The sequence below is a fragment of the Manacus candei genome, unplaced genomic scaffold (assembly GCF_025592945.1).
Source record: "Manacus candei isolate 608988 ecotype Guabito, Panama unplaced genomic scaffold, ASM2559294v1 h1tg000040l, whole genome shotgun sequence".
Lineage (NCBI taxonomy): Eukaryota > Metazoa > Chordata > Aves > Passeriformes > Pipridae > Manacus > Manacus candei.
Genome location: NW_026138088.1, coordinates 2,210,635 through 2,225,291, shown reverse-complemented (window position 1 = coordinate 2,225,291; position 14,657 = coordinate 2,210,635). Strand labels below are relative to the sequence as shown.

Here is a 14,657-nt window from a genome sequence, read left to right as displayed (position 1 = left end):
TCAGTGCCTGGTTGTGCAGGATGGGTTGGGAAAACACCTCCCCAGAGGTTCCCTTTCTCCAGGGCTGGGAATTATCCTTTTCCCTGGGAATTAACCTTCTCCCTGCTCTGCTCAGCCAAGTCCCTCAAGAGCCAAATGCTCACTAGTCACCCAGTAACAAAGCTTTTGCTTCTTCAGCCCTGTCTTGCTTTTTCAAATCAGCCATTTCCAGAGCACTTTTATTTCATCCCTGAGAGTTCAGGGCGTTTTTATTTCTGCTTTGAAAGAGATTTTGCAGAGCTGTTAGAGGAAAAAAAAAAAAGAAAAAAGGAGTTGTGGCTCCTCGTGCTCGCGGCGTTTTCAGCGGGTTTTTTCTCGTGAACGATGTTCTTTTGGAAGGGCAGAACATCATCTCTCTGCTGCCTTGGGAGAGGAGCCAGCCACGGAATCCCTTTCATGTCTTTTGGAAGCCAGAGGGGTGTCACAATCTGTCTGTTCCTGAAAGGACTTTCTAAATGGAGCCTCTGCCTCCGCCTCGCTCGGGGAGCCGGGGAGGCCCTCGGGGCTCTGGAGTGTGGGAGCTGAGCCAGGGGCAAAAATAACTCCCTGGGAGCTGCTGCTTGTGTGTGCTGGGACAGGTGGGGGGGTGACTCCTCAACCCAGACCTACTCAAGGGGTGAGAGAACTGGGATTGTTCAGCCTGGAAAAGGGGAAACTTCGGGGTGAGCTGATTGTGACCTGAAGGAGCTCCGGGAGAGATGGGGAGAGAGTGTTCCCAAGTGCCAGGGCAAGGGGGGATGGCTTCACACCCACAGGCAGGGTTAGGTGGGGGATTGGGAAGCAATTCTTCCCTGGGAGGGTGGGCAGGGACTGGGATGGCTTTCCCAGAGAAGCTGGGGCTGCCCCTGGATCCCTGGAAGTGTCCAAGGCCAGGTTGGAGCAACCTGGGCCAGCAGAAGTGTCCCTGCCCATGGCAGGGGGTGGAAGGAGATGGTGTTAAAGATCCCCTCCAAACTGTTCTGGGACTCTGTGAGGTTCTCCAGCTCTGGCTCTGAATGAAAAGGGTCGTTTTTTTGTGGAATGTCTGCCTTTTGGGGGAGAATGGCCTTCCCATGGCCTTTCCTTCCAGCTGAGCAGCCCGTGGCTCCCCATCTCCCCTCTCCAACCTCTGCAGCTCAAGCACTTCATTCCTGGGTTCCCTCCACAGCCCCTTCCTGGGGGATCTCTCAGCTCTTCCCCACCCCCACAAACGAGCCTCTCAGCCCACACTCTGTAACAACACCCTTTATTTGCTGTATTTACACGTCCTGACGTTGGTGTTGGACCAGCAAAGACCTCGGGCCAAGCACGGGGGCTCTGCAGGTGGGAGCAGCCTCCAGCCCCAGCCTTTCCCTCCCCAAAAACCACATCTGCACTGGGATTTAGGGATGGGGCTACTGGTGATCCCACGGGCACACCTCGGGCTGGGTTTCCCTCTCACCCCCCTCCCCATCCCGGGGGGTCCCCCTGGCTCTGCCCTGGCCGAGGTGGGTCAGGGTGGGATCCACACTCTCCTCCTCCCAGGGACACACCTCCGAGCTTTTCCTTGTGTCTGTGCTGGGCTTGGCAGGTGCTGATGGAGCCTCTTCTGCTTCCCAGGGACAAACCTCAGCCAGGCCAGTGCCAGGGCTGGGGCTGCTGCCCGTCCCTGGGGGCTGGATGCCGGGCAGGAGCCGGCACAGGGGCTTGTGCTTGGCCTCCCCATCAGAGCTGCCCTTGGATTTTTCCAGCAGGGCAGTTGGAGACCCAGCACTGGCTCCTGCCACCGGCTTTGGCTTTCCCATCCCAGGCTGGGATGTTCTGTCAGCTCCCCGTGGGTGCACACCTGCTTTGGAGCTTTCCTTCTCCCACCCCGTGGGCTCTGCTGCTTCCCAGGGGCAGATTTCGGATTTCCTGCTCTCCGTGCTGTCGGATTTCTTGGATGGCTCCTTCTCCATTGCAGTTTTCAGGGAGAGATCCTCCATGTCCGTGCTCTCCCAGGGACAGACGGACTCACGGTCTCTGCTCCCCTTCTCCACAGGTTTGGAGGACTTTCGTGGGACTCTGTCCTTCCCTGGGGCTGTTCCTTTGTCCAGCTGAGGTTCAGCCTCCTCCCAGGGACAGATTTCTGCTCTGTCACTGGATTTGGGCTCCTGACCCTCCCAAGGACAGATCTCTGCCTTCAGCCTCTCTGTGCTCTTGGATTTCTTGGAAGGCTCTGTGCTCCCTGCACAGGGTTTGCTCGGGGGCTGCTCTGTGCTCTCCCAGGGACAGATTTCAGCTTTGTCACTGGATTTGGGCTCCTGATCCTCCCAGGGACAGATCTCTGCCTTCAGGCTTTCCTTGCTCTGGGATTTCTTGGAAGGCTCTGTGCTCCCTGCACGGGGTTTGGCCTGTGGCTGCTCCATGTCCGTGCTCTCCCAGGGACAGACGGACTCACGGTCTCTGCTCCCCTTCTCCACAGGTTTGGAGGTGGCCACTTCTTTTGGTGGGACTCTGTCCTTCCCTGGGGCTGTTCCTTTGTCCAGCTGAGCTCCAGCCCCCTCCCAGGGACAGATTTCAGCTCTGTCACTGGATTTGACCTCCTGACCCTCCCAAGGACAGATCTCTGCCTTCAGGCTCTCCACGCTCTGGGATTTCCCCGAAGGTGACTTGGGCAGCCCTGTGCCCATGACATGGGATGTCCCCGAGGGTTCCTGTGTGCCCAGGCTCTCCCAGGGACACACAGCCTCCCTGTCCCTGCTGCCCTTCCCTGGGGATCTCTCCGGGCTGGCCAGCGCTGCCTGGCGCGTGATGCGCTTGTCCCCCCTGGAGCCCCCCTGGGAAACCTGCTTTGCCTTTGGCTGCTGGGAGGGAGGTTCAGCCCCTTCCCAGGGACAGATTTCAGCTTTGTCACTGGATTTGGGCTCCTGGGCCTCCCAAGGACAGATCTCTGCCTTCAGGCTTTCCTTGCTCTGGGATTTCTTGGAAGGCTCTCTGCTCCCTGCACCAGGTTTGCTCTGGGGCTGCTCCGTGCTCTCCCAGGGACAGATTTCAGCTTTGTCACTGGATTTGGTCTCCTGAGCCTCCCAAGGACAGATCTCTGCTGATTTCTTTGATGGCTGTATGCTCCCAGTGTGGGGTTTGGGCAGTGGCTGTTCCATGTCCGTGCTCTCCCAGGGACAGACGGACTCACGGTCTCTGCTCCCCTTCTCCACAGGTTTGGAGGACTTTGGTGGGACTCTGTCCCTCCCTGGGGCCACTGCTTTCTCCAGCTGAGGTTCAGCCTCCTCCCAGGGACAGATTTCTGCTCTGTCACTGGATTTGGGCTCCTGATCCTCCCAGGGACAGATCTCTGCCTTCAGGCTCTCTGTGCTCTGGGATTTCTTGGAAGGCTCTGTGCTCCCTGCACGGGCTTTGCCCAGGAGCTGCTCCGTGCTCTCCCAGGGACAGATTTCTGCTTTGTCACTGGATTTGGGCTCCTGATCCTCCCAGGGACAGATCTCTGCCTTCAGGCTCTCCTTGCTCTGGGATTTCTTTGACGGTTCTGTGCTCCCTGCACGGGGTTTGGGCAGTGGCTGCTCCATGTCCGTGCTCTCCCAGGGACAGACAGACTCACGGTCTCTGCTCCCCTTCTCCACAGGTTTGGAGGTGGCCCTTTCTTTTGGTGGGACTCTGTCCTTCCCTGGGGCTGTCCCTTTGTCCAGCTGAGCTCCAGCCCCCTCCCAGGGACAGATTTCAGCTCTGTCACTGGATTTGACCTCCTGACCCTCCCAAGGACAGATCTCTGCCTTCAGGCTCTCCACGCTCTGGGATTTCCCCGAAGCTGACTTGGGCAGCCCTGTGCCCACAACATGGGATGTCCCTGAGAGTTCCTGTGTGCCCAGGCTCTCCCAGGGACACACAGCCTCCCTGTCCCTGCTGCCCTTCCCTGGGGATCTCTCCGGGCTGGCCAGCGCTGCCTGGCGCGTGATGCGCTTGTCCCCCCTGGAGCCCCCCTGGGAAACCTGCTTTGCCTTTGGCTGCTGGGAGGGAGGTTCAGCCCCTTCCCAGGGACAGATTTCAGCTTTGTCACTGGATTTGGGCTCCTGGGCCTCCCAAGGACAGATCTCTGCCTTCAGGCTTTCCTTGCTCTGGGATTTCTTGGAAGGCTCTGTGCTCCCTGCACGGGCTTTGCCCAGGGGCTGCTCCATGTCCGTGCTCTCCCAGGGACAGATTTCAGCTTTGTCACTGGATTTGGGCTCCTGATCCTCCCAGGGACAGATCTCTGCTGATTTCTTTGATGGCTCTCTGCTCCCAGTGTGGGGTTTGGGCAGTGGCTGCTCCATGTCTGTGCTCTCCCAGGGACAGACGGACTCACGGTCTCTCCTTGCTTTCTCCTCCTTTCCAGATGCACCAACTCCAGTTTCTTTCAGGAGACCTTGACTTGCAGAAGGGCTTTTGCTCACAGTGGATGGTCTGAGTTTCTCTTTACCTGATGGAGGTTCAGCCCCTTCCCAGGGACAGACGTTGGCTTTGTCACTGGATTTGGGCTCCTGAGCCTCCCAAGGACAGATCTCTGCCTTCAGGCTCTCTGTGCTCTGGGATTTCCCCGAAGGTGATTTGGGCAGAGCTGTGCTCCTGGCAGGGGGTTGTTCTGGGGGTTTCTCGGTGCCCAGGCTCTCCCAGGGACAGATCTCCTCCTTTATGCTCTCCATACTCTGGGATTTCTTGGACTCAGCTTTTTCCAGGCTTTTCCTGACGAGCTCTGCAAACATCCCGGTGTCCCCGCGCTGTTCCCAACGGCTGCCCATCCCTGCCAGCTTTGCTTTAGTATCTCCCACTCCTCTGGATCCTGGCTTGCCTTCCCTTTTGGAGGTGTCCTGCCTCAATCCCTCCTTCCCTGCTGGAGCTGCAGCCTCTTCCCAGGGGCAGATTTCTGTTCTAGGACGTGGCTCATCCTCCACTTCCCACGGACAGATGGTGGCCTTTTTGCTGTCCACGGATCCAGCTTGCTGGGATGAAGGTTTGGGCACACTCCCAGCTTTCCCCGCTGCATCCCAGGCTCTGGCAGTGCCCCGGCTCCCCCCAGGACCGAGGGGCTCAGCCTGGCTGCTCCCCTTTTCCAGCACCTTGGCCGGGCTCTCCTCACCCACCAGGAGCCCCCCGTCCTCCCGGGAAGCAACGGCCTCTTGGCGCAGCAGAGCTCCCCTTCCCGCTGGGATTCCAAGGGATCCTGGGGGAAAAGCCCCAGCCCCTGGCTTCTCCCTGGCCTCTCCCTGCACGCTGGTGGTGGAGGGCTGGGGGCTGCTCGGGGTGGGCTTTGCAGGTGGCTGCTCCTCCTCCGTGTGCTCCTGGGGCTGGATGGATCCGTTGATCCCCTGGAGCCCTTTGGCTGTTCCTTCCTCCAGCGTGACTGCAGGAGCATCCTTCCCTGGATCCACTGCAGGAGCATCCTTCCCTGGATCCACTGCAGGAGCATCCTTCCCTGGATCCACTGCAGGAATGTCCTTCCCTGGATCCACCCCAGGAGCCCCGTCCCCTTCCTGGGGCTCCACCTGTGTTTTCCCACTGGGCTGCTCTGCCACTTCGTCCCCACCAGCTGTCCCTGGCGCCAGACTGTCCCAGTGTCCTTCTGTCCCGCTGTCCCCCCAGCCCGTGGCTTCCCCGGGGGTGGCAGCGTTGTTGTTGTGCTGGCAGGGCACCGTGTACCCACGGCTGGGGGGCTCTGGCCTCTGCCTGCCCCCCTCGGGGCTTTTGGCAGCGGGGTCGGGGCCGGTGCCCCCGAGGGACGTGGCCGAAGCCTCGGCCAGGCTGGACTTCTCCCTCCTGCTGCTCCCCCTCTTCCTGAAGCTCCCCTCGCTCTCCCTCCTCCCCCTGAGGACGCTCTTCCCCCGGGAGCGGTTCAGGGCTTTGATGGCCAGGCCCAGGCTCCGGAAGGTCTTGGCAGGGGCTGGTTTGGGCTCGGGGGTCTCCGTGTCACCGGCGGTCCCCGAGTCTGCTGCCTCGGCGGCTTTTTGTTTCCTGCTCAGGATCTCGTCCTGGATCAGCTCCCAGGGACAGACCTGGGCCGAGATGGGGGGTGGGCTCAGCAGCCCGCCCTTCCCCGCGGGGGGGGACGAGCGCCCCGGGTGTCCCTCCGGTGTCTCCTCCGATGTCCCCTCCAGTGTCCCCTCCGGTGTCCCCTCTGCCTCTCCCGCTGGTGCCGGGGGGTCCCGCGGTGGCTCCGCCGGCTCCAGGGAGTCCCCAGCGGGCACCGAGTGCCTCCCCAGGCTCTCGTAGCGGACGGGGGGCACGGGGGGCGTTTTCCTCACGGCCACCCGCACCTTCCTGGGCGGGTGGGCGCTGTCGACGCTGACGCTCTTGGTGGGCGCGTAGGTGACGTGTTTCTGCACCTTGGCATCGCCCAGGGGGGACGTGTCCTCCTGGGAGCAGCTCTCGCCGGGGATTTTGGCCTTCCCGGCCTCCCTGGGAGGGGCACGGCCGGGAGGGTGCCTCGAGGCCGGGGCTGAGAGCTGCCTGCCGCTGTGCCACCCCTCCCGGGCGGCTCTGCTGGCCGCCAGCAGGGCCTCCTCCCGCGCCCCGCTGACCACGCTGTGTGACTTCTGCAGGGCGGGTGCCCGGGCCGGGGGTCTCTGCCAGTGCCCCGACAGGTTTTGGGCGCTGGCCGACTTGCACACGAGCGGGGCGGCGTCCAGGGAGTCGCTGTCGGATTGCTCCAAGGTCACGTCCATCTCCTCTTTCCCCGGCGAGGGCTCCTCGGCGGGGAGGATGCCGGGGCTGGGCGACCCTCGGGGGGGCCCCTCGGAGCTGCGGGATTTGCGCAGGGCGGAGGAGCGGCGCCGGGATCCCTCGTCCCGCATCCTCACGCCGGTGCCGCCGCCGTCCAGCGGGCGCCGGGCGGAGGAGCCGCGGCGGCCCGGGATGCTCCCGCGGTCCCCGGCGCTGCTCCGGCGGGACGGGGCCTCGGGCGGTTCGGCCCCGCGGCGCAGGATGGAGCGGGCGAGCCTGCGGCGGGAGCTGCGCTTCCTGGGCAGGTGGGGGTTGTTGGTGGCCATCCGCCACGTCTTGTGCACCTCCAGCTGCCGGTAGAGCTTCTTCAGCTCCTCCTGCGCCGGGCGCGGCAGAGGGAGGGGAGAGAGGAGGGCGCGTAAAGTGGGGGGTGTAAAAAAAAGCCCCCCCCCAAACCGCCCAGGCTGCCCCCGCGTCCCCAAACCCCCCTCCCCGCGCTGCCCGTCCCCTCCAGCCCGGGTCACACAGAGGGTTTGCCCGCCCGGGGAGGGTCACCCTGCGCCCCCTTCTCTCCCCCCCCCCCTTCGCTTTGCGTCAGGAAAAGATTGCGAAAGGCACCTCTTACTCTGCACAACCAGCGTCAAAAGAAGGTCCTGAGTGTGCCACCCACCCGAATGTCATCGGGGTCGAGACTGTGCTCGCTCCAGGCGGACGCGATGCTGCTGTTCAGGCAGGAGCCCGAGCGCCGCATGTCCAGCTCGTCCTCGTACACCTCGGCCGTGATCTCCTCCCGCAGCGGAGAGCCCCTGTGCAGGAACTGGGGGGGGCCAGGAGAGGGCACTCACCGAGGGGTCCCTGAAGCGCCGGGGGACCCCAGCCCCAGCCCCCAGAGTCCCCGGGCTGAGCGTTGGAATCGTGGAATCACCAGGGTTGGAAAAGCCCCCTGAAACCGAGGCCAGCCTGTAACCCGTGTCCCCACTGAACCGTGTCCCCGGGTGCCACATCCACGTGTTTTTGAGGGCTTCCAGGGATGGTGATTCCACCACCTTCCCGGGCAGCCCATTCCAAGGCTTTACAACCCTTTCCATTAAGAAATTTCCCCCCAAATCCGAGCCAAATCTCCCCTGGTGCCACTTGAGGCCATTTCCTCTCCTCCTGTCCCTCGTTCCCTGGGAGCAGAGCCTGATCCCCCCCCAGCTCCCCCCTCCTGTCAGGGGGTTTCAGAGCCAGAAGGTCCCCCCTGAGCCTCCTTTTCTCCAGGCTGAGCCCCCCCAGCTCCCTCAGCTGCTCCAGCCCCTTCCCAGCTCCGTCCCCTTCCTGGGACACGGTACCTTGGGGATAAAGAGCAGGGCCAGGGTCATGGTGACGGTGCCGTGGGTGTGAGCGAAGAAGAGGAGCAGAGTCCAGTCAGGATGCAGGGAGGGGATGATGATGAACCTGGAAGGGGCAAGAAGGGCAGTGCCAGGTCCCAGCAAGGCACCCACAGCCCCCTCCCCACCCCCAGACCCCACAGCTTCCCCCTGCCCGGCGACCCACGGCTCCCCCCTGCTTGGGGACGGTCCCTGAGCATCCCCAGGGATGGGAATCGCCGTTCCCAGCCCCTCCTGGGCCCCGTGTCCTACCTGACCACGTGGAAGGCAGCGGAGATCATGAGCTCGTTGTGGAGGGCGATGCCCATGTAGCGGGGCTCGTGGAAGGCGGAGGGCACGGCCCGGGTGGCGTAGCACAGGAAGCTGCCCCACAGCAGGAACAGCATCTCGGCTGTGGGGCAGAGCAGGGAGCGATGCTGAGCACCCAGCCCTGGCACCCTGCCTGTTCTGGGGGGCACCCATGGGTGCTGCTGCCCGGCAGGACCCCCCTGCACCCAGCCCGGCACGTTCACCCTGGGTGCTGTTGGAACATGTTGGGTCTGGATCACCCCTTGGCACGGCCTTTCCAAAGACCTCCAGGACTCAAGAGCTGCCCCAGGTGATTTACCCAGGGCCAGGGCGATGGGAGCCCCTCCTTGGAGCAGATTAAATGGGACAAGGAAACAAAAACCCTGCACGGCACATTTAGGGGACGGGGTCCTGGGACTGTGGGGCCCCCCGGGGTGCCCTGGGGGTGGTCTCACCGATGACCATCAATCATGTAGGGCTCTGGGGACCCCCGGGGTGCCCTGGGGGTGGTCTCACCGATGACCATCATGTAGTCCCAGCAGTCGTGGCCGCAGATGTAGAAGTGGAGCCCGTGGGCGGTCTGGGTGCGGATCACCAGCGGGATGTTCTTGTTGACGTTCTCCAGCATGCCGATGGTCCAGGCCGCCAGGAACCACAGCACCAGGAGCAGGATGGGCGCCAGCAACTTCAGCACCCGCCCGCTCGACACGTAGGGCGCCCGCTGGGCCGAGCGGGACAGGAACACCTTCAGCACCCTGGGGGGGGCACAGGGGTGAGCCCCCGGCCCTCCTTGCCGTGGGGGTGCTGAGCACCCAAACCCCCCCACTGCAGGGGTCCTGAGCACCCAAACCCACTCACCATGGGGGTCCTGAGCACTCAAATCTGCCCGCTGCAGGGGTCCTGAGCACCCAGACCCATTCACTATGGGGGTCCTGAGTACCCAAACCCCCCCACTGCAGGGGTCCTGAGCATCTAAACCTCCCCTCTGTGGGGGTCCTGAGCACCTAAACCTCCCCTCTGTGGGGGTCCTGAGCATCCAAACTCCCCCACTGCAGGGGTCCTGAGCACCCAAACCCACTCACCATGGGGGTCCTGAGCACCCAAACCCACTCACCATGGGGGTCCTGAGCACTCAAATTCCCCCCACTGAAGGGGTCCTGAGCATCTAAACCTCTCCTCTGCGGGGGTCCTGAGCACCCAAACCCCCCCACTGCAGGGGTCCTGAACACTCAAATTCCCCCCACTGCGGGGGTCCCCAGCACCCACATCCCCTCACTGTGGCAGTCCAGACCACCCCGCTGCTCCCCATTAGGGGGATGCCGACCACCCAAACCCCTCGGCACGGGGGTCCCGAGCCCCGAGCCCCCCGCCCTGGGTACCTGTACAGCTTGAGGGTGATGGTGCCGTAGACGGTGGCGAAGCCGAGCATCCGCACCCAGCGCAGGACGATGCAGCGGAAGATGCTCGGCTTGAAGTACAGGATGAACACCTGGAGAGGTGGGAGGCAGGGATTATGGATGGCACGGCGTGGATCCCACCTCCAGAGCCTCGGAAATCACCTGCTTTCAAAGCCAGCACCCCCCTCCCCTCCCCTTGACCCCGCTGCCACGGCAGCTCGTGCGGGAGGGAGAGGGGATTTGGGAGGGGATTAATTCCCGCAGCCAGCAGGAGAAAAGGGATTTGGTTTTCTGAGAAGGTTTATGCCGCAGCCCCCAGGGACCGTGCCAGCAAAATTAACAATTAGGTGGAGCCGTGCCCGTGCCCTGCTTGGGGCAGTTCCATCCTGTGAACTCCACCCCGGAGGTTTTCAGCTCCGGGGAACGGCTGGATACTCACGGGGAAGTAGAGGAGGAGGGATCCGAAGAGGATGGTCTCCAGGAGGATGATTCCCGATGCCCGGATCCTCTGCAGGGACAGAGGTGTGAGGGTGCAGCCCAGAGCCTCGGCTGGTGCCCAGAGGGGATGGAGCCAGGGCAGGGGGATCCCCCTCCCTGACACCGCAGGGTTTGGGGTGGGAGGGGAGCAGGGCAGGGGGTGACAGCGGAGGGGGGAGGACTTGGGGACACCTTGCCTTGCTCCGTCTGAAGTGGTAGGAGACGAGCATGCTGAGGAAGATGGCCAGCATGCAGCAGGCCTGGCAGGACAGCACGGCCGCCCGCAGCACCGGGTCCTCCTGGATCAGGCACGGCTTGTCGTCCTCGCAGGTGGCACAGCCCGGGCGGCAGGGCCAGCACGCCAGGCGGGACCCCCCGTCCGGCCCTGGGGACACAGTGAGGGCAGGGTGGAACCACTGCACCCAGGGGGAACCACGACATCCAGGGGGAATCACCACAACCAGGGGGAACCACCACGTCCAGGGGGAACCACCGTGTCCAAGTGAAAACACCACATCCAGGGGGAACCACTGCATCCAGGGGGAACCACCACACCCAGGGGGAACCACCACGTCCAGGGGGAATCATCACGTCCAGGGGGAATCACCATGTCCACGAGGAACCACCACATCCAGGGGGAACCACCACATCCAGGGGGAACCACTGTGTCCAGGTGAAAACCCCACATCCAGGGGGAATCACCACATCCAGGGGGAACCACCACATCCAGGTGAAAACACTGTGTCCAGGTGAAAACCCCACATCCAGGGGGAATCACCTCATGCAGTTGAAATCACCACAACCCAGGGCTTGGTGGCACTTCCCGTGCCAGGGCACACGTTCTGGCTTTCCAAAGCCCCCCAGCCCCGGATCCCACTGCTGTATCCATGGGTAAAACTGGGTGAAACGAGGCCCCCCCGGGGCCTGGCACGGCACCCACCTGCCCAGGCACCGCTGGCCACTCCGCCGGCCCCGTAAAAGCCCGGCCTGCACCGGCACAGGTACCTCCCGAGGACGAAGCCACGGCTCTCCTGGGGCACACACTGAAGGAGACAGGCTGAGACACTCAGGAGGGCAAGGGTTTGTCCCCCACCCCGTGTGTTCCCCCCATCCCTGCATCCCCCCGGCCCCAGGGGCTCCAGCAGCCCCCAGCTCACGGCTACCTGACCCCACACCATCCTCCCCCCGCCACGCTCAGGAGGAATCAGTGGTTAAACATTTCAGAATTAAAAGCCAGAGCTTGGCCCCAAATCCCTCCCTAAAACCTAAATGGACACCTAATGCAGCCGAGCGCCCTAATCCTGCCCAGCCGTGACGGCAGTGCCAGGCCGGGCACTGCTCCCTAATCCTCCTCCCCCGGCGCATCCTGCCCCGAACGGGCCGTGCTGGCGGCCCTGCTGGGCATTGTTGTTTTCTGGAGGGATGCCCGGCACTGAGCCCGTCCCTCCGGAGGGCACCGCTGGCAGGAAACAGCGGCTGGTGACGCCTTTCCCACGTGGGGACAGTTTTGGGCCGCCGGGGTGGGACTCCAAAGCTGGGAGGAGGTGGGGTTTGCCCTGGCTGGGGGTGCTGACGGTGGAGCCAAGCCCTGAAGTGCTCGGGCATCACCGGGTGGGCGCCGGCAGAGGGGATGGGGGAGTTGGGGTGATGTGCCCACCGGCTGCCAACCCCCCGTGCCCGCCGTGCCCGGGCAGGGAGCGGCCGGGTCACTCGCCCGAGGCTGGCGGTGGGGAGGGAAGATTTGCACAATAAACCCCTCGCTGCGGTGCGGGAGCAGCTGAACGAAGCAGATGGATCGGCCGGGAGAGGATAAAGCTCAGCCCGGAGGGAGGGACACGGGGCAGGGGCAGCCCGGGGGTGGTTCGGTGTGGGGGTGCCCCTGCCTTGGTGGGCACGGGGATGGGGTGTGGGGGTGCCCCAGCCCCGGTGGATGCAGGGATGGGGTGTGGGGGTGCCCCTGCCTTGGTGGGCACGGGGATGGGGTGTGGGGGTGCCCCAGCCCTGGTGGGGGCAGGGATGGGGTGTGGGGGTGCCCCAGCCCTGGTGGGGGCAGGGATGGGGTGCAGGGTACCTGGGTGCTGTTGAGGTCACAGCGATGTGTGTCAGAGAACCAGCCCGGGCCGCTGGCGCACTGGTCGATGGCCACATCCCGCAGCTCCACGTCCACCCGCACCACACCCCTGTGCAGAGGGATGGGCTCAGCCCCGGGGGTCCTGTGGGCCCACCCTGTGCCCCCCACCCAGCGTGGCCGTGTCCCACCGCTATCTCTGGGCTGGCACTGCTGTGGGGACTGGGGGGGATGATGTGAGGTGTCAGCAACGTCCCCAGCCCCCCGGACAGGGATGTTCCCTGTCTGGAGATCCCCAGCTCCCAGGAGGGGTGCCAGCCTGGCTCACCCACCCCCAGCACGGCCGTGACAAGGGTGGCAGCACAAGGTGGGCAGCACAGGGGGGTACAAAGGGAGGGCAGGGATCACCTCCATGCCCAGGGATGTGCAAACACACACGTGCAGCGCTCACACCCCCCCGAGGGACACAGGCAGGGTGCTGGCACACCCCGGGGTGACACCTCCAGCTGCACCCCCCAGCACACACACAGGGCACCCCCCAGCCCTCTTAACAACCCCCCCCTCAGCCCCTCCGGGCTCCACTTACTTGAACTCGGGGCTGAGGTCTGGCTTGAGCCCATAGAAGGCGGAGGAGAGCGTGACCGCCCAGGCGGGCAGGAACCTGCCCTCCCGGCACTCCAGGAACGGCGGCGACCACCTCACGTGGCCCGGGTCCCCCACGTAGCTGTCCCCCCGCTGCCACTTGGGGGTCTCCATGCTGCGCAGGTCGTTGCTGAGCACGCGCTTGCGGAGCTGGGGGGTCCGCTGGGACTTGAGGGCGTTGAACCACTCGTTGTCCCAGCTGAGGTTGCCCAGGCTGGGGGCGGAGGCCGAGACGTCCTGCAGCAGGATCTGCCCGTCCCCCTTGGTGGCCTGCAGCATCAGCCGGGGCTTGGGGGCCAGCGGGTGGGCGTCGAGGGCCAGCACCGCCCGGCGCACCCAGGGGTGCCCCTCGGCCAGGCTGCGGACCAGCGCCTGGTACCACTCCACGTCCTCGGCCACGCTGGCCTCGCGGATGTCGTTGGTCTGGAAGAGCATGTTGAGGAAGTTGGCGGTGTGTGCCAGTGCCTCGGGGGCGGCCCGGAGGGCGGCTCGCAGGGCCGGGGGTGGCCCCGGGCCGGGGGGTCCCGCCGCGACCCCCCCGCCGCTGCAGTTGGCCCGGGCCAGGCGCTGGGCATCCCCCGTGCGCAGGAACGCCAGCGCTGCCGCCGAGCCCTCGGCGTCCCCCGGCGCTCCCGGCTCCAGGGTGGGCGCCCACGAGGACGAGGGGCCCGGTGACCATCCCGCCGGCCGCGGGGGTCTCTCCTGCGGGCGCTGCCCCGCCGTGAGCACGGTGAGGTGCACCAGCACCGCGCGGACGCCCCAGAGCAGCGGCCAGCGGCGCGGCTCCATGGCTGGGGCTCAGCGGAGCCCCCCGTCCCCCGGCGGCCCCCCCGGCCGGCCCGGGGGGCGCATGGCCGGCAGGGACCCCCGCGCTGCCCGGAGCCGGCCCCGCGCTCTGCCGCCCGTTCTCCTCCCTCGGCGATGCCGGAGCAGACGTCACCGGCTCCAAACCGTGTTCAGCGGCTGGCGCTGCCCGGAGCCCCCCCGCCCGCCCCCGCGCTCCCGCTCGGGCCGCAGCGCTGCCCCGGAGCCCCCCGCCCTGAGCCCAGGGGGGACCCTGCGCCGAGCCCCCGGGGGGACCCCCGCACCCCGGCCCCTCGGGCTGGCCGTGATGCAAGAGCATCCTGATGGGAAGCCATGGCAACGGGAACGGGAATTTTCCTGCCGGTATCCCAGTCCCCTCGGCAGCCGGGGGGGGAGCAGGGCGCCCGCGGGGTCCCCAGATGGTCCAGGGATCCAGTCCCGCAGCCCCCTCCGGCCGTGGGGTGGGAACGGGGGTTGTCACCCACCCGGGATGTCCCTGTGGGGCTGCGGGGGTGGGTGCGGGATGGGGGTGGGCGCGAGCAGGGTCCGAAACCCACCCTCCAAGTGTGATGTCCTGGGTCCCGCGCAGCACTGCCGTGGTTACACAGGGGAAACTGAGGCACGGGAGGTGCTCAGCTTCCCCCCCTCCCCGGCCTGAAGCAACGGTGACCTCCCTTTCCACCAGCCCCGGGCAGGTGTGGGGAGCGCTGGACCCCGTCCCCGCTCCTCCGGTGGGGCGACAAACGGGGCAAGAGCCGCGAAAGAGCCGCGCGGGGCTCGCAACGTGAAGGTGACGGTGCCCCCGTGCCTCAGTTTCCCCCGCAGTTGTACCGGGGTGGGGAACGAGTCCCCTGGGTCGCGGCCGGAGCTTCGTCCCCGGGTGTCCCCGCTGCCCCCCGATCCCACCCTACGTGCCCCCCAAAC

The 14,657-nt window shown here is 65.2% G+C and overlaps 1 protein-coding gene across 6 annotated transcripts; it reads right to left on the bottom strand.

Moving 5' to 3' along the window:
• Window positions 1-287: 287 nt before the first annotated feature.
• Window positions 288-13,504, bottom strand: GPR179 (G protein-coupled receptor 179). Of its 6 annotated transcripts, none has more exons than XM_051794706.1 (12): window positions 12,874-13,489; window positions 12,291-12,399; window positions 11,160-11,262; window positions 10,417-10,604; window positions 10,182-10,250; window positions 9,725-9,834; window positions 8,862-9,100; window positions 8,310-8,448; window positions 8,019-8,124; window positions 7,358-7,504; window positions 2,580-7,064; window positions 288-2,297 (listed from the first exon to the last, which is right to left on the bottom strand). In XM_051794706.1, exons 1-12 carry the CDS (start codon window positions 13,362-13,364, stop codon window positions 1,413-1,415), a joined length of 7,071 nt encoding a protein of 2,356 aa, XP_051650666.1. In that variant the 5' UTR covers window positions 13,365-13,489; the 3' UTR covers window positions 288-1,412. The 6 variants fall into 6 exon arrangements, with proteins under 6 accessions (XP_051650666.1, XP_051650665.1, XP_051650667.1 ...); XM_051794705.1 differs by having other exon boundaries at window positions 288-3,455; window positions 3,738-7,064; XM_051794707.1 differs by having other exon boundaries at window positions 288-3,305; window positions 3,738-7,064.
• Between the last annotated feature and the right edge of the window lie 1,153 nt (window positions 13,505-14,657).